At 44.0% G+C, this 23,236-nt stretch overlaps 1 protein-coding gene across 1 annotated transcript in view; it reads right to left on the bottom strand.

The window, feature by feature from the left end:
• VAT1L (vesicle amine transport 1 like) overlaps window positions 1–23,236 on the bottom strand; it is a 120,388-nt gene that overhangs the window by 24,073 nt on the left and 73,079 nt on the right. Inside the window, exons 5-7 of the mRNA XM_077454447.1 lie at window positions 22,877–22,980; window positions 8,881–8,936; window positions 4,943–5,137 (exon numbers count right to left, since the gene is read on the bottom strand). Coding sequence (XP_077310573.1) covers window positions 4,943–5,137; window positions 8,881–8,936; window positions 22,877–22,980 — 355 coding nt within the window. The remainder of the gene's footprint in view (window positions 1–4,942; window positions 5,138–8,880; window positions 8,937–22,876; window positions 22,981–23,236) is intronic.

The following is a 23,236-nucleotide window of genomic DNA, read 5'->3' as shown; positions in this document are numbered from 1 at the left end:
CGCGGCCACTTATATAGTGACAATGGGGCAGTGTCACATGGTGACCCCGCCCCCTTACGATGTCATAGTCCCCATGTGACATAAAGCCATGTGACACGAAGGTGTGAAGGCGACGGCGGCGACAGAAGACCGGGCCACCGCCTGTAAAAGAGCTATAAGAAGGCGCGGTGGCCCGGCAGAAGAACCGAAGAGGGGGACAAGACCCCCGAAGTCTGGAGAAGAGGCTGGCGGCGCGGAAGAAAGCCGGACTCCTCCGCTAGCAAAAGAGCTACAAGAAGATAGCGGAGGAGTCCGGCGAGAAGACCCCCGAAGACGGAAGACCCCCGGAGCTGTGCAATAAAATATTTTAACCCTGTGTTGTGTTTTTTTTGTACTTTTTTTCACAGGTGAATGGGTAGGGGTACATTGTACCCCATACTTATTCACATAGGGTGGGGGGCCGGTATCCGGGGGCCCCCTTATTAAAGGGGGCTCCCGGATTCCGATAAGCCCCCCGCCCGCAGACCCCGACAACCAACGGCCAGGGTTGTCGGGAAGAGGCCCTTGTCCTCATCAACATGGGGACAAGGTGCTTTGGGGTGGGGGGGCCGCGCGGCCCCCCCTTCCCCAAGGCACCCCCCATGTTGAGGGCACGCTGCCTGGTACGGCTCAGGAGGGGGGGCGCTCGCTCGCCCCCCTTTGCTGGCCGGCCGGGTAGCGTGCTCGGACAAGGGTCTGTTGTGGACTTGGGGGGACCCCCACGCCGATTTTTTTCGGCGTTGGGTTCCCCTTTAAGTCCATTCCAGGCGGCGGGGTCAGCGACGTCTGCTTTGCGGGCCCCGCCTACCTGGAGACGCGCTCGAAATGAGCGGACTTTCCTCAGCGTGTGTGGGCGAGTCCGTTCATTTCAAAAGTAGGGCGGATTGTATGGCGGACTTAGTCCGCCGTATTAGTCCGCTCAAAAAGTGCCGTGTGTGGGCAAGTCCATTCATTCAAAAGTTGAACGGACTGTCTGTCGGATTGTCTGACGAACTTAGTTGGGCAGAAAATCCGCCCGTGTGTACGCGGCCTAAGTCTAAATGTGCCAGTCCTTTAAAAAAAAGACCACCGTAGTGAAAAATATTGTTGTTTGATTCACCTCTAGGTCTTACACCTTTCGAACATGTATTCAACAAAGACCCAACGACTCGCTGTTCAAAGGTCTATTGTCTCTGGTTTACGAGTCCCTATAATGCTGCGTACACACGGTCGAACTGTTTGACGTACTTAGTCCGGCGTACTTTCCACTGAACGGACTTGACCACACACGGATACCCAAACAGTCTGACGAAAGCTTGCGCGATGACGTACAGCACGTACGACGGGACTGGAAATAGGAAGTCCAAGACACAGCAAAGCCCTGTAAATCCTTTCTGGGCATGCGCCATTCTTAGTCCGTCGGACTAGCATACTGACGACCGTATTGTCCGCTGAAACCAAAGTACGACGGACAGATTTTTGGAAAAACCGAAATTCTTAGTACTCCGGACTGCACGCTGAAAAAGTCTGCTGAAGCCCACACACGAGCGGATTGTCCGCTGAAATGTGTTTCAACGGACTAAGTACGTCAAACAGTTCGACCATGTGTACGTGGCATTAGACAGTGACACATCTAACTCCTCAGCTTATATTTCTCAGTGGGAAAGGGACCTCCCAGAAACCCTGTTTCCCCGAAAATAAGACCTAGCGTGATTGTCGGTGATGGATGCAATATAAGCCTTACTCCCCAAATAAGCCCTACCCTCTTTTCCCGAATTAAGCCCTACCCTGAAAAAAAGAGCTACAAGGACTTTAACCGGTTCCCGACCGGCGCATGCCGATGTACATCAGCAGAATGGCATGGGCAGGCAAATGGGCGTACCTGTACGTTCCTTTAAATTTGCCGCCCTGCCATCGCAAACGCGCCACCGTTTGGGCGCTCGCGTGCCGGTCGGGTCCCGCGGACTCTATCGCCTTGGGCATACCCGCGATTGTCTCACAGGGCGGCTGAACGGAGAAATGGCATTGTAAACAGCATTTCCCCATTCTGCCTAGCAACTAGTGACGCTGATCTCTGCTCCATGTGATTGGAGCAGAGATCAGTGTTCAATAAATGAAAGCCCAGCCCCCCACAGTTAGTAACACACCCCTACACTGCCACCCACTGGTTAACCCCTTCACTGCCAGTGTAATTTACACAGGAATCACTGCATTTGTATAGCAGTGATTGCTGTATAAATGACAATGGTCCCAAAAATGTGTCAAAAATGTCAGATGTGTCCGCCATAATGTCACAGTCACAATAAAAATCGCTGATCGCCGCCATTACTAGTAAAAAAAAAATATTAATAAAAATGCCATAAAACTATCCCTTATTTTGTAAACGCTATAACTTTTGCGCAAACCAATCAATAATCGCTTATTACGATTTTTTTTTACCAAAAATATGTAGAAGAATACTTATCGGCCTAAATTGAGGGAAAAAAATGTTTTTTTATATATTTTTGGGGATATTTATTATAACAAAAAGTAAAAAATAATGCGTTTTTTTCAAAATTGTCGCTCTATTTTTTGTTTATAGCGCAAAAAATAAAAACCGCAGGGGTGATCAAATACCACCAAAAGAAAGCTCTATTTGTGGGGAAAAAAGGATGTCAATTTTGTTTGGGAGCCACGTCACATGACCGTGCATATGTTAGTTAAAGCGACGCAGTCCCGAATCGCAAAAAGTGGTCTGGTCTTTGACCAGCAAAATGGTCCGAGGCTGAAGTGGTTAACTAGAGCTTATTTGGGGGGTAGGGCTTATATTGCAGCCATCACCGACAATCACGCTAGGTCTTATTTTCGGGGAAACAGGGTAGCAAGCAACTCAGCTGCAAGTTTGAAAATGACTTGCTAAGCTATTCATTGTCTTACCAGGCTTCACAAGGTTGTTGCACAATTGCAGAAAGTCTGCATTGCATGACTCCACATCAACTTTCTTTGCAAACATTCTGCAAGTCTGCTGCAAGTTCTGGTTCAGTTATGTTTTGCAATAGTCATCCCACCACAGGGGGTCACTGTGACTTGCAGAGCTCTTGCTGTAGACTCACTACAGAAACTTTGCTCTTGATAGAGACTTGCCACGCAAATTTTTTACAAATTGAAAAAGTGTCAACTAGAACTTGTGCTTCAAGTGCTCTGCAAGTGTATAAGTTGCCAGTGAAAATGTGCAGCAAGTTAACAGACTTACAATTCAACACTTATTTATTTATTTAGTTATCCTTACTATCTGGGCTTGGACTCCACTGGTGACACAACAATGGTCCCAGATATTGGATACTATTGCTCATGGCTCTGTGAACTCTTATTTTTTTAGAGGCCAACTGTAAGCGCCTACTCTGGTGGTATATGGTACCTTCTATACTAGCCAAATTTGTACAAGGTGCCTCAGACCGTTACTTTTATGGATGTGGCTTGGTTGGCACTTTGGTGCACTTGTGGTGGGAATTTCTGAAAATCAAAAGGTTTTGGACAAAGGTTACTAAATGATTTATACAGTTTTAGAAAACAGTATCCCCAAAAACACTTATGAGGCCTTGTGGAACCGCAAACCTCTTTTGCACATCCCAACAATTTCAATTGATATCTTTTATTTTCACTGCAGCCAAGCAAACCTTAACTAGTTTGTGGAAGTCTGGGGTTCAAACTATTGCACAAGTAAAGCAAAAAATGTCTTATTAACGAGGAACTGGTAGCTACATATTTTACACAACAAACTAAAAAAAAAAAAAAAAAAAAAAAAAAGAGGATGGAACTCTTGGACAACCAACTATTTAGGGAGCAACCTTAAAGACCTTAATAAAAGTTTGGTCATTTTAGTTAAATTATTTAGGCTTATGGTTACCATTGGGGGTTTGCTCCGGGCGCAGAGATCTGTCTGGGCTAACTCAGACCCTTTACCCTGCCCCCTATTTGTCTGTATGTTTGGGGGTCTTTCTAGTCTTCTGGAGTCGTGTCTACATTGGGTGATATTGTACATAAAGTCTTCTGGAAACTCCTGAGGAAGCCATGATTTTGGCAAAATATGAGTCGAAAAACTTTTGTACCATGACCGTATGAATTATTCATGTTGGTTTTAACATTTACAAGTTCAATGATGTTTAATAAATAAAATGTATAAATTTGAATTTTTGGGGGTTTCTAATTGACTAATATGCACCTTTAAACTCCCAATTTCTTAACAGTTCCCTTCACTGGAACTAAGGGACCAAACCCAACCCCTGAAGAACAACCCCAAACCATAATCCCCCCTCTACTACATAATTTGGACCAGTGCACAAAGCACAGTCCAAAAAGACATGGACGAGCGAGTGTGGGGTTGAGGAACTTGACTGGCTTGCACAGAGTCTTGACCTCAACCCGATAGAACACCTTTGGGATGAATTGGAGCGGAGACTGTGAACCAGGCCTTCTCGTCTAACATCAGTACCTGACCTTACAATACGCTTCTGGAAGAATGGTCAAACATTCCCATAGACACACTCCTAAACCTTGTGGACAGCCTTCGCAGAAGAGTTGAAGCTGTTATAGCTGCAAAGGGTGGGCCAACCCAATATTGAAACTTACGGACTAAGACTGGGATGCCATTAAAGTTCATGTGCGTGTTAAGGCAGGTGTCCTGATACTTCTGACAATTAAGTGTACATATTCTTTTCTCTATGTATTATGCCTTACTATTTCTAACCTTCAAGTAATATTTACATATTTAAATGTGAATCTCTGTAAGACAAAACGATTGTTAAATAATTGTATATGCTTTTACAACAATGCCAGAAAATTATACAAGGCATATAATAGGAATAAAAAAGCTCTGTGTCCATGAACCCTTATATGACTATAGCTATAAAAGCAGACATTTGTAAAGAATCATATTTTAGCTGTAGACTAGAAAAGCATATCATACTTCCTCCAAGGCCCATAATGAATCCACCAGGGGCTTGATCTTCTTCTGATTAAACAAAGTGAGGAGTTTATCTACTACTCCTTGAATAATTCCAGCTCGTCCTTGCTTGAAGAGTAAATTCAGGAGAGAGAAGCCTGCCATCACTTTATTCTCTTCATATAATTTGATGGGATTGACTTTTTCCACTTGCCACCACTGAAAAAAGGAAAAACTGCATCAATCCTGGAAAACTTCCACAAGTTGTCTGATAGGAATATGTTACAATGCAACAGACTGGAGATGTAACTGCAAGACTCAAGCTTGCAACTATTCATGGCTTAATAATACCTTAATTACATGTATAAATATATTTGGACTCCAGATCCTTTAGTAGAGCACTTTTATTCAACCACAACTTCGTGAAAAAAAGAAATCGCCATCTGAAAGCCTTGTTGAGCTGTGTAATTTTCCATCTCTCTGAAGCTCATAGATCTGGAAAAGCCCTATGGACCCAACATGTAGTGGAGCACAAAAAGAACTACAGGTCAGTGGCTGATAGACCATACAGTACGTACCATTTATGTAAAATCATAGAGTAGTGGTAGATAATTCTCCCTGCTGAGGTCCTAACTTCCGTGTTCCCTACGTGACCCTATCTTCTTGTAGTTTGTGTGTTTGGTGTTTGAATCCTCTGAATAGTTATTTTTCTATCCTCAATTAAACAAGTATGCCACGTACAGACGATCGGATATTCCGACAACAAAAATAATTTTTTTTTTTCTAATGGATGTTGGCTCACACTTGTCTTGCATACACACGGTCACACAAATGTTGTCGGAAATTCCGAATGTCAAGAACACGGTGGCGTACAACACGTACGATGAGCCGAGAAAAATTAAGTTCAATAGCCAGTGCGTCTCTTCTGCTTGATTCCGAGCATGGGTGGAATTGTGTGCGTCGGAATTGTCTACACACGCTCAAATTTATGACAACGGATTTTGTTGTCAGAAAATTTGAGATCAGCATGGGTGGAATTTTGTGCGTCGGAATTGTCTACACACGCTCAAATTTATGACAACGGATTTTGTTGTCAGAAAATTTGAGATCAGCATGGGTGGAATTTTGTGCGTCGGAATTGTCTACACATGCTCAAAATTTATGACAACGGATTTTGTTGTCAGAAAATTTGAGATCCAGCTCTCAAACATCTGTTGTCGGGAAATTCCGACAGCAAATGTCCGATGGAGACTACACATGGTAGGAATTTCTGACAACAAGCACACATCCAACATTTGTTGTCGTGTGTACTGATCGTGTGTACGCGGCATTAGAGTAATCACAATGGCAGGCTCACTGGCTACTGCCAAATTAGACGTAATGTGCATTTGCATGAGAGTATGGTAGGGAAATTGGACTGTAAGCTTTACGGGGACAGGGGCTGATATATTTTAATCAAAAAGCAATAATTCCCAGATCACTTACCAGCTAGCCTGCAACAACCTAAAATGTCTGAAACCTTGTCTAAAGCCTGGTACACACTGTGAGTTCTTTTTCATTCAACCCAACAGGCCGAACAAAAAAAAATAATGAAGCACTCGGGAGGAGCCGCTGTACTAAAGATCCAATGTTAGTAAAGCGATTTCCCCTGCTGAGCTATTGTGTCTCTCCCCGCCGGAATACTTTGGTCAACCATTGGCTGAGAACGCAGATTGGGTGCCGACCGGAAGACCTTTTTTCGGTCATGCCCCTTTTGACCAAATGGCTGGCTTCTGTTGGCCGGTTTCTATTAAACCGGCCGATGCCGTCCAACATTTGGCTCATGCGTACTAGTCTTAACTGTTCATGTTAAAACCAAGTGGCTTAGTTTGCACACATTTGAAAATACATGCATAAGCTGCAGTGGAGATATCACAGCACCACCGTGTACTGAAATCCTAAGTCTATAATTTTGAGAATCTCCTTAGTTGAAGCACATATATAATAATGGATATATTAAGGGCAGGTATGCCTGGAGGGAGCCCATCCCTCCTTAAAGGTATAGGGACACCCAGCAATAGCACAATGGTAGCAAAGGTATCCAGTGCATCCCCTCACCAATTACCAACAGTACAACAACCACCCCCACCTATAACTGACTTTTGCAGCAAGGAGCACATGGAAGTAAAAAAAACAGGGTCTGATACTAATGGCTCATTACTTTCTAGAATATGCTGCAAAATATGCTGGCGTCATTAAAGTCTTGTTTTTTTTTCTCTAAAAATAACAAACATGTTATACTTACCTGCCTGTGCAGTGGATTTGCACAGAGCAGCCCCGATCCTCCTCTTCTGGGTTCCCGCTTTGGCCCCTCCCTCCTGTTAAGTGCCTCCACAGCAAGCAGCTTACTATGGGGGCACCCAAATCGAGTCACAGCTCCGTGTGTCCATTGAGACACGGAGCCGTGGCCCGGCCCTGCCCCTTTTCTTTCCTCATTGGCTGAATGACTTTGACAGCAGCGGGAGCCAATGGCGCCACGCTGCTGTCTCAGACAGTTAGGAGGGGAGTTCCGGGGCAGCCGAGACAATTCTACAAAACTGGATCTAGATGAGGCTCAGGTAAGTATTAGGGGGCTGCTGAACACCAAAGGTTGTATATCATAATGCATAGAATGCATTACGTTAAAAAAAACATTCTAACTTTACAACCACTTTAAGGCTAGACCTAGAAGAACTCCACCAAGTACTGATCTCTGACAGATCAAATACCCATTGAAGAGGTGGAGAATTATGACTTATGACTTAAATAAAGCCCTAATGACACTTTTCTGGAGGTATTGCCCTTTAAAATGGCCTGCTCCAGATTAAAAAATCCCTGGTGCCCCTTCTGATAGATTTACCGACACATGCAGCAGATTCAAGTTGTTCTCAATAGTGCCATTTTTACAAAGTGGCACTATTACTGCACCAAATAAAAAAATAATTATTACAGTTGTAGACAAAGAGACTGGAGGTCATTAGGACCAACTCTAACTTGGTGTACAGAGACAGGCAGAGTGCCTGTCTCTGTACGCTGTGTAGCAGGCGTACAGCTTGTTGTTAAGGACACCGTCAGCTTCACAATCGACAGCTTCCTGGCAAGAAGTGATTCTAAGGCCGCGTACACACGGGCGGACTGTTCGCCCAACTTAGTCCGCTGAACAGTGTTTCAGCGGACAGTCCGCTCGTGTGTGGGCTTCAGCGGACTGTTTCAGAGGACAGTCTGACGAACAAAGTCTTATGGAATTTCTGTAAGACAGTCCGTTCAAACTTGGTTTTGTCCGTCCAAACTTGGTTTCAGCGGACAGTCCGCTCGTGTGTAGGCAAGTTGGACGGACTAAGTATCGCGCATGCTCAGAAAGGGTTTACATGGCCGAAGGTTGCATTGCAGTGTATAGGACGTCGTTTTTCTAGTCCCGTCGTACGTGCTGTACAAGTCATCACGCACGTTTTCAGCGGACTGTTCGTTCATCGTGTGTGGTCAAGTCCGTTCATGCTAATTTTGAACGGACTGTTTGTCGGATTGTTTGACGAACTTAGTTGGGGGAACAGTCCGCCCGTGTGTACGCGGCCTAAGAATGGGTAGAGACTGATTAGGAATATAAAGGTCTACTAGTTCCCATCAGGTTCACTCTCTCCTTGGGATTGGCCGCAGACAGTGGGCAAATTCTATAGCCAATAAATTATAACATCTAAGAAAAGGAAGGCATTAGGTACTCAGGTTGTTTTTTTTTGCTCAATATTGACATATTTCCTTGCTTTGGTGTATTTTCTTTCCTGGCGTTTTATTGATCAGTTCCATAATATGCTCTGAGCCTTATTTTTATCATGAACTATAGCATTTTATACTTGTTAGACTTTCTGCATTCATCTCTCTGAAGCTTGCGCACACAACAGCCTAATTGAAACATTTCGATGAATAACCCATGAGAAAATGACACTTACTGATTTAGCAAAGCTGAAGAAGCTTTTTGTTTCACCAGTAACCATATTGGATGAGCCTATAAAAGGAAAGACGTTATAAATTACAAATCGATTAATAGAGGATATCTCACAACAGTATGTACAGATGAACTCCAGATACAAAACAATTAAACCTTAAATCAGCTAAATACCATTCAGGTGTTTAAAAAAAGGTCTGCAAAGTCTTAGCCCCTGTACACACGGTCGGAGATTTCGACAACCAAATCCGTCGGATTTTGTCCGTCGGATCTTGTCCATAACTGTTGCATACACACGGTCGGACTAAGTTGTTGAAAAATCCGATCATTCAGAACGTGATGACGTAATTTCGTTACGATGAGACTACGTTCAGGCTAGTAGCCAATAGCTTTGATGTAGGAATTTGATCTGAGCATGCGTGGCACTTGGTCCGATCAAAATTCTCTACACATGATCGGAGTATGTCCAACCGGCCCAGTTGGTCGGGAAATATTTACAACATGTTGGAAAATTGGGTCCGACGGATATTCCGACGGAATCAATCCGATGCTTACCACACACAGTCGGATTATCCGACAACACGGTCCGATAGGACACATTCCGACGGATTCTCCGACCGTGTGTACAAGGGCTTACAGATAGTTTTCTTTAAAAAGCAGCTACAGCCTGAGCAGAAAAGCCTGCCTCCTGCCAGCAAGCTCCCTGCTGAGTCACAGCCAAAGATCTCCAATCAACAGGAAAAATAAGCTTTGCTGATTGGAATACGGAAAACCCACAAGGGGATACTGGGATGCGGGAGGGAGTTGAGACTATACGATATTCAAAGGACAATCAAAAGAGGTAGAAGTAATACAGAGGTATAAAATACAAAATGTATTCAAGTAACGTTAAAAAACCTCAAAAGAGGAAAATCATTAAGCAAAATTATAAAATACAAAATGCAAAATCCCATGGTAGCGCCAGTTGATAATACATGGGAAGTGGACCCAAAACAAATTAGATTATGTTGAAATAAGCAGACAAAAAGATTCAACGCGTTTCAACAAATTGTCTTCTTCAGGGAGGGAAGATGTCCTGTTTAAGAGGATATCTGGGGAAGTTAGATACAGAATAATATCCAAAAATACATATAAATTAAAGAATACAGAAATGTGGATACTAATGCCGCGTGCACACGATCAGACTGTCCGGCAGGCTTAGCCCAGCGGACAAACCGCCTGACTTTGAAGCGGAGTTCCGTTGGACTTTCTGAACGAGCGGACCTGCCAGCACACAACTGGACTTTTGGCGGGAGTCTGCTGTACTTTTGAAAATGAACGGACTTGCCCAAACACGGAGGAAAGTCCGTTCATTTTGAACGCGGTCCATGTAGCCGGGACTAGCGAAGGAGGTCAATGTTGCCGCCTTTGGCGGCGAGATTGACACGTCGCTGGCCCGTCGCCTGGAATGGACTTAAAGGGAAAGCCCTACGCCAAAAAAACAGCGTGGGGGTCCCCCCCAGGTCCATATCAGACCCTTATCTGAGCACGCAGCCCGGCCGGTCAGGAAAGGGGATGTGGACGAGCGAACGCCCCCTCCTGAGCCATACCAGGCCGCGTGCCCTCAACATGGGGGGTGCTTTGGGGAAGGGGGGCCCTGCAGCCCCCCCCACCCAAAAGCACCTTGTCCCCATGTTGATGAGGACAAGGGCCTCTTCCCGACAACCCTGGCCGTTGGTTGTCGGGGTCTGTGGGCGGGGGGCTTATCGGAATCCGGGAGCCCCCTTTAATAATGGGGCCCTCAGATACCGGCGCCCCACCCTATGTGAATGAGTATGGGGTACAATGTACCCCTACCCATTCACCTGGTGAAAAAAATGTAAAAAAAAAAACACAACACAAGGGTTTAAAATAATGTATTGCACAGCTCCGGGGGTCTTCTGCCGTCTTGGGGGGGGTCTTCTAGCCGGACTTCTCCGCTATCTTCTGCTAGCTCTTTTACTAGCGGAGGAGCCCGGCATTCTTCTTCGTCGCCACCCGGGGGTCTTCTTCCGACTTCGGGGGTCTTCTCCCCCTCTTCGGTTCTTCTTGCCGTGCCTCCGCATTCTTCCTTTAGCTCTTTTACTAGCGGTGGCCTGGTCTTCTGTCGCCACCGCCTCTTCTTCTGACTTCAGGGGTCTTTTCCCCCTCTTCGGTTCTTCTTGCCGGGCCTCCGCTCCTTCTTCCAGCTCTTTTACTAGCGGTGGCCCGGTCTACTGTCGCCACTGCCTTCTCTTCTTCTTCCTTGAGATGTTGACTCAACGCTCTCTCTGGCCGCAATGACAGGGACGTGTTGCGCGGCGACTTTTATAGGGACAATGGCCGGGGTCACCGGGTGATGTCCCCGCCCATTATGATGTCACAGTCCCAGCATCCTCTGGGACTGTGACAAGTCCGCCGGATAGTTTGATCGTGTGTACGCGGCATAACAAACACAATTCTGCAGATATCAATACTTATGCCGCGTACACGCGACCGTTTTTTTTTTCCATCAGAATAAACTCCGATGGTCTTTCTGAAACTAACATGCATACGTCATCATAGAACGTGATGACGTACAACGGAACTAGAAAACGAAGTTCGATAGCCAGTAGACGATAGCTGCCCCTGTCGTTTTTGGTCCGTCGGAATAGCATTGGGAGCGGTTTTCCCAATAGGAATTGATTCCATCATAAAGATTTAAAACATGTTCTATTTCTAGGTCCGTCAGAATTTTTGAAAAAAAAAAAAAAAAAAAAGTCAGATGAAGCCCACACACGATCGGAATATATGAATCTGTCAAACCTTTCCTGCCGGAAAGTCCGGTCGTGTGTGCGCGGCATTACAATTATAAGCTGAAACAGCTAAATGTATTTGTATATGAGAAAAAGGGAATAAAGCTTTGCCGATTGCAGGTCTCACTCAGCAAGGGGAGTACTGGAGCTCTGTAGAGAGACCAAAGAACAAATACACATCACTACTTAATGGCCCTGTAATTGTTCCTTACTCTATTTTTCTGTCCTCTTGTAACTTCCTTTATGAGCTCCTGAACCTCCCTTTTTCCTCCTCAGCTCTGTTTGTTTGAAATGAGCAGCGCACATTAGTCGTGGTCATGTGCACTGCTCTATGCACACTACTCCTCCCTTAGTCCTTAGGCTCTAGTCCATCTTGGAAATTGGGAAAAGGAGAGTGGCTATGCTTCTCCTTACAGTAGGACCATTGATTAACATAGCCACCCTTTAACAGAAAGTTGGATCACAGCAGCAAAAAAAAAGTTATTTGGGGATCTGGAGGAAGCTGAGAGGAAAAGACGGTACTTTTTTTTTTTTTCCGTTAAAAATAACAAACATATTATACTTACCTGCTCTGTGTAATGGTTTTGCACAGAGCAGCGCAGATCCTCCTCTTCTTCAGTCCCTCTTCAGTGCTCTGGGCCCCTCCCCCTGGATGAGTGCTCCTACAGCAATCAACTTTCTGTGGGGGCACTAAACCGGAGGGAGGGGCCAAGAGTGCTGTGGGTGCACTCGTGCTGAGCCGTAGCTCCCTGTGTCCAATAAGACACCAAGCTGTAGCTTTCCCTTCCCCCTTTCTTTCCTCATTGGCTCACTGACTTTGATTGACAGCAGTGGGAGCCAATGGTGCTGCTGTCTCAGCCAATGAGGAGGGGAGTCCCGGACAGCTGAATCTCTCGTGCAACATCGCTGGATCTAGATGGAACTCGGGTAAGTATTAAGGGGGCTGATGGAGGCTCCTGCATTCAGAAGGTTTTTTATCCTAATGCATAGAGTGCATCAAGATAAAAAAACCTTCTGCCTTTACAACCACTTTAAGAATACATACTTGAATAGAATATGTTTTTTTTTTTTTAAAACCATAGTTTGGTCCAGCCTTTTTCAACCAGGGTGCCTTTTGGACTCTTAGCCCCCCATACACACGGTCAGACATTCTGATGGAAAATGTCCGATCGGACCGTGTTGTCGGATAATCCGACCATGTGGGCTCCATCTGACTTTTTCCGTCGGAATGTCCAACCAACAAAGCTTGAGAGCTGGATATAAAATCTTCCGACAACATGATCCGATCGGACTTTGTCCGATCGTTTGTAGAGAATTCCGATCGGACAAAGATCCACACATGCTCAGATCAAATTACGAGACCAAAGCTATTGACTACTAGCCACAACGTAGTCCCGTTGTAACGAACGAACATCATCATGTTCCGAATGATCGGATTTTCCGACAACTTTGTCTGACCGTGTGTATGCAACACCAGTTTCGGACAAAATCCATCAGAAAAAAATCAGACGGATTATGTTGTCGGAAATGTCCGACCGTGTGTACAAGGGCTTAGGGGTACCTTGGCAAAATAACAAAAATTGCCCAAAAATTGTTAAAGTGATAGTAAACTCTGTTCTATCACTTATACCTACAGGTAAGCCTATATTAAGGCTTACCTGTAGGTACTGTGAATATTTCCTAAACTTGCCTGTTAAGGAGATATTCAGAGTGCATGCAGTCTGTGATGTCACCGGCGTCACAGACTGCATGCGGTCAGCATACCATGCAGGTCACAGACTGCATGCGGTCGGCATACCAAGCAGGCCCTTCAGAGCTTATGCCATAATATCGGCGGCTCCCGCCCACATGCGTGAGAGTGACGTCATCGCCGGAGGCCGTGAACTTGGACAGAAGATTGGGTGAAGATTGAAGCCCTCTCAGTGGTGACAGCGCGGAGCTGGAGGGCTTCGTTTTAAGGTAAGTCTCTTTATAATCTGCTTTTGTGATTTTTTTTTTTTTCTTCAACTGCGGTTTACTACAGCTTTAACAAGCCAGCAGGTGTACCAAGCCTGCCTTTTATTTTGTTATACAAAGTCAAAGTTTTTATTGTGCAGAAGAACAACCTAGAGCATCATGCTGGCTAATCACTGGTGTCCTAACAATCGATAATGATATAGGTTGATAAGGAGGACATTGGTGCCTGAAGACATCCTTATTTAACGCTCTGTCAGCACTTGGGGTCATGTTAGTTGAATGAAGGAGAGAAACTGAGAGGGAAGCAGAACACTGGAATAATAGTCGGCACCAATGTGAAAAGGTGTACTGTATTTGTTTTGTAAGAATAAATCTCCTCTAACATTGGGTGTCCTATGTGTGTGGATGTTGCTGAGTTATGTAAAACTATTAATTTCGTTTTTTACATTTCCGAATGGGGTGCATTGAGATTGTGCACAATTTTAAAAGGTAATGTATATAGAATGATGCGCTTGCTCAATTTAACTAGAATTAAATAAAATTATGAATAAAAACATAAATTGCAAAACATAATAAGTAGGGATGCACCAAAATTTCAGCCGCCAAAACATATCAGTAGAAAATAGCCTTTTTGGCAAGTTGCCGAAAGAGAAAAATGGCTGATAATTGAGCCGAAAATGGTGCCTGGCCTGGGCAGGGAGCGGGGCTCTGCCCCCCACCCCTGGTGACGCTTATCACAGGGGTGTCCTATAGCGTAGAAGAAAAGCCGCCACTGGGAACATAACAGCTTTCATTTCAATGGCTGTGTGTTCCCCTCCACGCACCGTCACATACAGGATTGGAGGGGTGATCTGTCTATCAAAGAGCCTGTACAAATAGGAGGGGCTGTATGTGACGGCACGCGGAGGGGAACACACAGCTAATGAAATGAAATCAGTTATTTTCCCGGCGCTCTAATCAACCTCTCCTCTCTCTTCGCTCTTTTCCCCTGCACAGGCTGGCTGCACTGGGGACACAGGCTGGCTGGCTGCACTGGGGACACAGGCTGGCTGGCTGCACTGGGCACACAGGCTGGCTGGCTGCACTGGGCCCACAGGCTGGCTGGCTGTACTGGGCCCACAGGCTGGCTGCATGCGACGGGCACTGGTGAGGCTGCATTGATCTCCTGTACCATGTCCCCAGTCTCTGACCTCCTCCTGCACCATGTCCCCAGTCTCTGACCATCTCCTGTACCATGTCCCCAGTCTCTGACCATCTCCTGTACCATGTCCCCAGTCTCTGACCATCTCCTGTACCATGTCCCCAGTCTCTGACCATCTCCTGTACCATGTCCCCAGTCTCTGACCATCTCCTGTACCATGTCCCCAGTCTCTGACCATCTCCTGTACCATGTCCCCAGTCTCTGACCATCTCCTGTACCATGTCCCCAGTCTCTGACAATCTCCTGTACCATGTCCCCAGTCTCTGACCATCTCCTGTATAAAATATATATTTTTTTATAATAAGTTTCGGTCATTTTTGGTATCGGTTTTGGTTTTCGGCCTAGTGTATCTTTCATTTTCGGTATCAGTTTCGGCACCAAAAAAAACATTCGGTGCACCCCTAAATATAAAAGCCCAAAAACATAGGTAGAATCCAAGTGAAAAAAATACAGTCCAAGTGCAAAGAATATGTATAAAAAAAATGCTCAGTCCATATTGTGTTTGAAGTACAAAATGTATCCAGTGGAACAAACAGCAACAATGGCCACCAATGAATGAAGTGGTCAGGGAATGACCTAAAGGTCAGACAAAGCTTTTCATCTCGATTGTTTATTTATTTGACATATTACAAGTTATAACAGACCAAGTTACAGTATCAGTATATATTTTACAGTTTTGTTTCCTTATACCGCTAGTACGTCCTATTCTCGTTTTCCTATTTATTTCAATTGATCCGTGCAAAACAACTTTTTATATTTTTCTCTTTTTCTTACTTGCCACTAACATATATACTACCTAACCATCCTTTAGACACAAGTATTTACAAACATATACACACAGACATAGACACAAAAAAAAAAGAAAGAAAAAAGAAAAAAAAAAAAAAAAACACGCACTCTCCGGGCGACAAATCCATAGCGTAGTTTCCATAGTGAGTTGTATATCACAAGCTGACAAAGGAGAAGATTGTTTCTACCCACATCTTTTAACGTTACAATTTTTTAATTTTTTATTTTTTTTTCTCCTGCCCTCTGGTATAACTCTCTACCCCATTTTCCTTTGAATACCGCGTTTACTGTCCCACTCAAACAGAAAAAAAAAAACGATACTAACCACTCAATACAGACTCCCCCATTACTAGTGAGGGTGGAGCTAACCGTGGATCCGATATCCATCGTTTTCAGTTATTGGATTCTCCCCTATTGCAATCAATTTGTTGTTCTTTCAAGATGTTTTCATTTACCTGAAGACGCCAGTCCTCAATAAAGGTGCATTCGAAGATATCCACCTTAGAGCAATTAACTTACGTGCAATAAACAATAGTCTGGTAACTAATATCACCTCCCTGGGAAAGAAACCTTCCTCGTCAAAATATCCCAGTAGACATGTCATAGGGGTCCTGTCGATATGTGTATTACATGTAGCATTGATTGTATTAACTCACATCTCAAAGGAAAGCTGCAAGAGTCCCTGCTGTAAAAGCTACAACAGGCCTGCTTAATCACTCCGGTAACGTGCCCAGAGAGAGCAAAAATAACCATAGAGCAATATTACCAGTAAAATAGAACACATTTATTCAATACCTCCTTACATTAAAATTTGGTAAGATCCGCAATACAGAATACACTGGAGCCTTGTGACGTCACTTCCGGTGTCTACAGTGTACAGAAGTGTGGTGAAGAGGTGACTGTTTTTTCCCCATACCTGTATTGCTTATCTTACCAAACTTTAATGTAAGCAGGTATTGAATAAATGTGTTATATTTTACTGGCAATATTGCACTACGGTTTATTTTTGCTCTCTCTGAGTGATTATCAAGCAAGAGGCACGGAGTGATCAAGCAGGCCTGTTGGAGCTTTTACAGCAGGGAATCTAGCAACTATCCTTTGAGATGAAAAGCTTTGTCTGACCTTTTAGGCCATTCCCTGAGGTGAGCGGCCACTTCAGTCATTGGTGGCCATTGTTGTTGTTTGTTTCACTCTCTATATTTTGTACTTCAATCACGATATGGACTTACCAGTTTTTTATACATATTCTTTGCGCTTGGACTATATTTTTTATCACTTGGATTCTACCTCTGTTTTTGGACTTATTATGTTTTGCAATTTATGTTTATGTTTTTATTTATGATTTTATTTAATTCTAGTTAAATTGAGCAGGCACACTATTCTATATACATTACAATTTTCACGCTAGTGTTGGAGTGCACGTTAACCACTTCAGCCCCGGAAGAATTTACTCCCTTCCTGACGAGAGCACTTTTTGCGAAACAGCACTGCGTCGCTTTAACTGACAATTGAGCGGCCGTGCGACATTGCATCCAAACAAATTGACGTCCTCTTTTCCCCCACAAATAGAACTTTCTTTTGGTGGTATTTGATCGCCTCTGCGTTTTTTTTTTTTTTGCTATAAACAAAAAAAGAGCGACAATTTTGAAAAAAAGCTATATTTTTTAATTTTTGCTATAATAAATATCCCCAAAAATATATAAAAAAAAATTTTTTTCCTCAGTTTAGGCCGATATGCATTCTACATATTTTTGGCAAAAAGAAAAATCGCAATAAGCGTATATTGATTGCTTTTCGCAAAAGTTATAGGGGATAGATTTATAGCATTTTTATTATCATTATTTTCTTTTATCAGTAATGGTGGCCATCTGAGATTTTTATCGTGACTGCGACATTATGGTGGCCACTTTTTTTAAATTTTGGGACCATTGTCATTTATACAGCGATCAGTGCTATAAAAATGCACAATTACTGTAAAAATGACACTGGCAGGGAAGGGGTTAAACACTAGGGGGAAATCAAGGGGTTAAGTGTGTCCTAGGGAGTGATTCTAACTGGGGGGGCTATCTAGGACATGACAGCGATTACTGAGATTTCTCGCATCACCATTTACTTACCTAATTTTAAAAGGTGTCTTGAATGAAAGAAGATTGAAAAACACTGGTTTAGCCTCACTTAAATTTCACTTCTTTACTGCTCCCTGCTTCTCTGCATCCAGCGCTGAGATCAGCTGTGTTGGCGACCTGGAGGAATGGTGGTGTCACTACCCCAAACAGGGGACAGTGCTCAGGCCTAGGGATTGGCTGCTGGCTGCTAAGCCTGAGCCCTGTCACAGGAGAGCACCCCCATATCCAGAAGGTAGTGTAACCAGAGGTAGAATAAAAAAAAAAAAAAAAAAAAAAAGAAGAGTTCCCCTTGGGGTTTTCAGGCAGCAACAAGAAGCAGAGATAAATCCGTGAAAAGTTATATTTATTTTATTGATTCAACGGCTTATTTGCCATCATAGATTTAAAAATACAGGCTCTGGTATATAATATTATAGCATATCAGTGGATAAACAGTATATGCAACATTTAATACAAAATAGTGTAACCAGAGGTAAGTTAAAGTGGTTGTAAACCCTCACATATACCCAATGAAGTGGACAGCCTCAGATGATACACAGAGAAGAAGCAAATCCTCCTATATAAGTTTTACTTGTTTATCTGCACCCTTTCAAAAGTGTAGATCATGTTAAAAATCTTTCTTCATCTGTCAGCAGTACAAGGGTGGAGAGAATGCATGTACACTGTGTGAGAGCTGATTAGAGGAAAGGGACCCCCCTCCACATAGGCACAAGGAACATGCATAGTGCATAGCTGTATTCTAATTAGACAAGCTCAGTGCTTATCTCCCTCCCCGGAGCTCATGTTATCTTATGTGATGCAGAACTTGTCAGAAGTGGCTCATGATGATAACAGAGGAACAAAGCACCAGAGAGAAATGGTGCATAGAGCTTTGGAGTGAGATACGTAAACATTGCAGATATATATATATATATATATATATATATGCTTAGGTCAAATTTCATGAATGGAGTTTATGACCACTTTAAGTATACAGGGGTCAAGGGATTCCCTTTGCAAGGAGACGCTGTCACTTTGCCATGTATGCAACAGTGAACCTATTAAGACTGCTGTTACTAGTCACCACAAAAGCTTTTATCTTACTTAGAGACTGCCACTGGCAGAAGTGGTGCTATTTCCAAAGCTGAAATCATCACCACACCATCACACATGGCTGCTCCAGTGCCTCCTTTGTTAATTAGGATCTGCTCCATTTTCTCAGTTTAGAAGGGTAGTGCAGGCTTTATGTCTGTGCCACTCTTTGTTAATTCTCCATAGTATGTTCTGCACTCATTACTTAATAAAGGAATCTACCGTAAATTCTTCTAAACTTGTTTGAAAATGTTTTATTCTGTTTTACTGTGTATTTTAATGTGAGCATAAAATATTGTTAATTGGCAAATCGTATTGCAAAAATGGTAGGTTCATTAACACCACTTAATTGCTATTTAATGAGTTAATATATAGTTACTAAGCCAACCTGAATGTCATGAATACTACAAAAGACAGCACAGTGTATCATCATTATTCTTAAAGTGGTAGTAAACTCTGTACTATATAAGGCAGGGGCGCCCAACTTTTTGAAGCGCGAGGGCTACTTAAGCAACTTGGTAACCGGTCGCGGGCCACAATGAGAAGAGCAAACAGGGGCAGAGCCCACTCTACTCTATTGGCCCGCTAAACCGATCTGCCCAGATGGAAGGGGATGGATCCTTCTTCTGTTTTTTTTTTTAGTGGATCGAATTAGAGGTAGGTGGGTGTAAATGGCCACAGGTCCGTTTACATCTGTGGCTCAACAGAGGTGAACAAAGGGTCCAATTGGGTCTGACTGATCGTGTCAAATGGGCCTAAGGTTGCTTTCACACTGCTGCGCTACGGTATACCCACACCGAGGGGGCAGCGCAGTGCACCTGTGGCTTTCCTGCAGGTTAGCTGCACTTAGACTTCTATTATAACCTGCAGGTGTGGTGCACTTTCTGAAGTCTATGGCTCAGTGCGGGTAACCTGCAGGTGTTCTGCGCTGCAACTGCGGATCAGTTTGAAAGCAGCCCAGTAACCACTGCAGAGCAGATATGCCCATATATACACTTACACATTTAGTATTAAACTTACCCTTAGGTATCACCAGCTGTTGCTTTCCCGGGCAGAGAGAATTTGGTATCAGTCCACCTTTGACAGGAGTTGGTGCTATACATGAAGTATTGGCTTATGCCAACCCGCAATCCCAGAGCAGAAGGTCGCGGGCCGCATCAGAGGGCTCCGTGGGCCACATGTGGCCCCCGGGCCACTGGTTGGGCACCCCTGATATAAGGCTTACCTGTAGGTACTATGAATATGTCCTAAACTTGCACAGTTTAGGAGATATTCAGAGTGCATGCAGCCGATGACATCACCGACGCATGCTCTCTGAAGGTCCGGCTTACAGTGCTGGACCTTCAGAGCCCATGCCGGAAACGGCGGCTCCCATGTGCTCCCACACACGAGAATGACATCATTGTGCCCCCTGGCCACTCATATAGCCTGAGGCCGCGAACTCGGAAGGAAGACCAGTGGAAGGTGTCAGCAATCTCAGCGGTGATATTGCGGCGCTGGGGGGCTTCATTCTCAAGTAAGTCTATCCTAATGCGTTAGTATGAGACGCATACTAGCACATTATGACATTGCCTTGCAGAGATTTTTTTTTTAAATCACCTGTGGTTGAAAACCGCTTTAGCTGTGTGGAAAACCAACAAAGTGAGCTCTGGTAGTGAGAGAGTTAATGAGAGGGATGTGATGTATGTGATAATTATGCAGTGATAGCAGAAATGAAAATTAATATATTGTTCATTTTAAAATTATTCACAGTTAATTATACAGTATCATGAAGTATGTATGGGAGGGGGTCAGGTAAGTGCACGCTTGCATCTTGCTGAAGGTGGTCTCACTAAAAATGTTATGTACAAAGGGATGAGAAGAATTACCTTGGTAAGACTGTAACATCAAACAAACAAAAGAAAAAAAAATATCCTGATCATATGCACATAAATAATATACTCCTTCCCATTCGTTATTGTGGAAGTAAAGGCTGAACCTACTCCCACCCCAAATCTAAGACTAATCTATCTAATTCTATAAAGAAAAGATCCCTATACTTACCTGTACTGCGGTCCGGTCCCAGGCTGAGCTGTCAGCTGCTGCTTCAGTGTGTAGGAGAGGCAGCAGACAACAGAAGCCCCATAGTAAGTCAATGGGTGATGTCACTTCCCAGGCATTTCCCATCCGTTGTCGGCTTTCTCCTGCACACAGAGGGCGCCACTGGAGACCGGACCAAAGCGCCTTCAGAATAGGTGTATATAGAGATCTTTTCTTTACAGGGTTAGATAGATTAGGCTCAGAATGGGGATGGGAGTAGGTTTAGAGTTAGTTAGGTTTTGCCTTTACTTACACTTTAAGTTTAATATCTTAAAATAATACCTGCGGTATTTGAGAACTATCATTTGTTTGAAAAAAAAAATATATTGAAATGACTACTACAATTAAAAGATAAGTATGGGAAATAAAAAATAAACATTTATAATCACCTTGGTGAATGCAGCATTGGTCCGATGCTGCATCTTTCCCCTACTGTCTCTGAGACCGAGAACCGAGCACTCAAAGACCACTGATCGCTCGGTTCTCGTTCTTCAGTGAGCCAGTGGCTGCCAGTCAGCGGCGCTCTGCTTTGCCCCTCTAGCACTATGAGGAGTGCTGGGCTGTGCAGGGGGCGGAAGCAACTGGCTCAGGCTCTCAGCGGCTTGCTGAGAGCCTGAGCCAGCTACCGGTTCAGGCATCTAAGTGGATCCCTACTGTAAAGTCGTAAACGATTCAGAGCTTGGACCAGCAGCTGACAGCGGACTTTAGCCCACTGTCGGCTAAAAAAAACAAATCTCAGAAGTGCAGAACTCCACAGGAGAAGTAGGGCCAAAAGAGCTTTGGCTATACTTGCCATTGCCGGTGTTCTGTCCAAAAATGTCCGCCTATCGAATAGTGTCCGCTGTGTACTGCGCAGGCGCAGCGCTTGCGCAGTACGGAGCACAAGGAGATTCGGAAAATCTCCAAAGATGAACGGCGCCAGCGCCACGAGTCCAGGTGCAAGCCTCACCAGCCAAGTGGACATAGGGCTGCACGTAGTTAGAGGGCCCCTCGCGGGCTCGCTTCGCTCCCCACGCTTTGGGCACGGCCTCGCTTCGCTTGGCTCTTTTTATTCCAACTCTATGTCCATTTGGATGGTGGGGCGTGAACCTGGACTCACGGTGCAGGCGCCGTTCATCTTCGGATATTTTCGGAATCTGCTTGTCATGTGTACTGCGCATGCGCATTACAGAGCGGACACTATCCGAAGGGGGACACTATTTGACATGACACCGGCAATAGATGACATGCCAAATCGCTTCAATGTGAACCTAGGCTTAATACAAGATCGTCAACCAGAATGAGTTGGTAGGTATCGATAAAAGGGTTTTCAGCAGATTACATTACAACAGTGGAGGAGGTGGGAGGTAGGGGGAGGGGTTGCTAACTATTCAAATGACCTAGACTGCAAATACAGTTTTGGTTTCTGCAGTCTGGCCATACATGGTCGAATTTCGAAAGAATTTTCTTTTTGAATATTTCTTTCAGAAATATTGTGCGTTTTGTAATTCGATGGTGCCACCGTTGATGTCGAAATTCGACCAACCAAAACGTTCAATTTCACCTCCTGTTGCTACAGAAAAGAATTTTCATGGCTGGGAATCTTCTTTTCTTTCTGGAAATTTTCTTTTCTTGCACATGCGGATTTCTTTTTCGATTACATTTCTTGCATCATTGATTAGAAAATCGTTTGTTTTTTCAAAAAATTACCAACATGCCTGATTACTAAATTTTGATTGCCGCGACAAAATCGGCTGTTGCTGCAGGCAACTAATGGTGTGAAATTCAAACGAAAATTCTTAGATAAGATTTCCGAAAGAAAATTCTTTTGAAATTCGACCCGTGTATGGCCTCTGCCTTAGACTGATGGACATGCGTAATAACAATGCTCAATGACTCTGGTTCTACAGACATCTCTGATGTAATAATTATATGTACTTGAATAAACTCAATCACAATTTAATTAAAAAGGTACATACAGTAAAACATTGGAAAAATACAACTAACCATATAAAATATATGTTCCCAATGGCTTCAGAAGGCTGATGCCCTTTCCAGTGTTTTCCCCACATAAGCAGTCGAGAACGATGTCTACACCCTCTGGTGATATTCTGGAAAAGATATGTTGTCTTCTCTATTATCAATAGTATAAATATATAACATATACTGTAGAGATAAATGTCTATAACAGCCTTTCTCAACCTTTTCAACACAGAGCAACCCTTGAAATAGTTCCCTGGTCTCGAGGGAACCCCAACTCATGATACATCAGTGTGATGGTCAGTGGGAAGTGGTCCTTACACTTGTGGTCATTGGGAAGAATTACCTCCTTACAGATAGCTAAAAAGATCAATGGTGTCAGTGGGA

This window comes from Lithobates pipiens, unplaced genomic scaffold (assembly GCF_037356315.1).
Source record: "Lithobates pipiens isolate NorthernLeopardFrog02 unplaced genomic scaffold, aLitPip1_a1.2 Scaffold_10, whole genome shotgun sequence".
Classification (NCBI taxonomy): domain Eukaryota; kingdom Metazoa; phylum Chordata; class Amphibia; order Anura; family Ranidae; genus Lithobates; species Lithobates pipiens.
The sequence above is the reverse complement of the archived record's forward strand: the minus strand, read 5'-3'. Positions and strand labels throughout refer to the sequence as shown.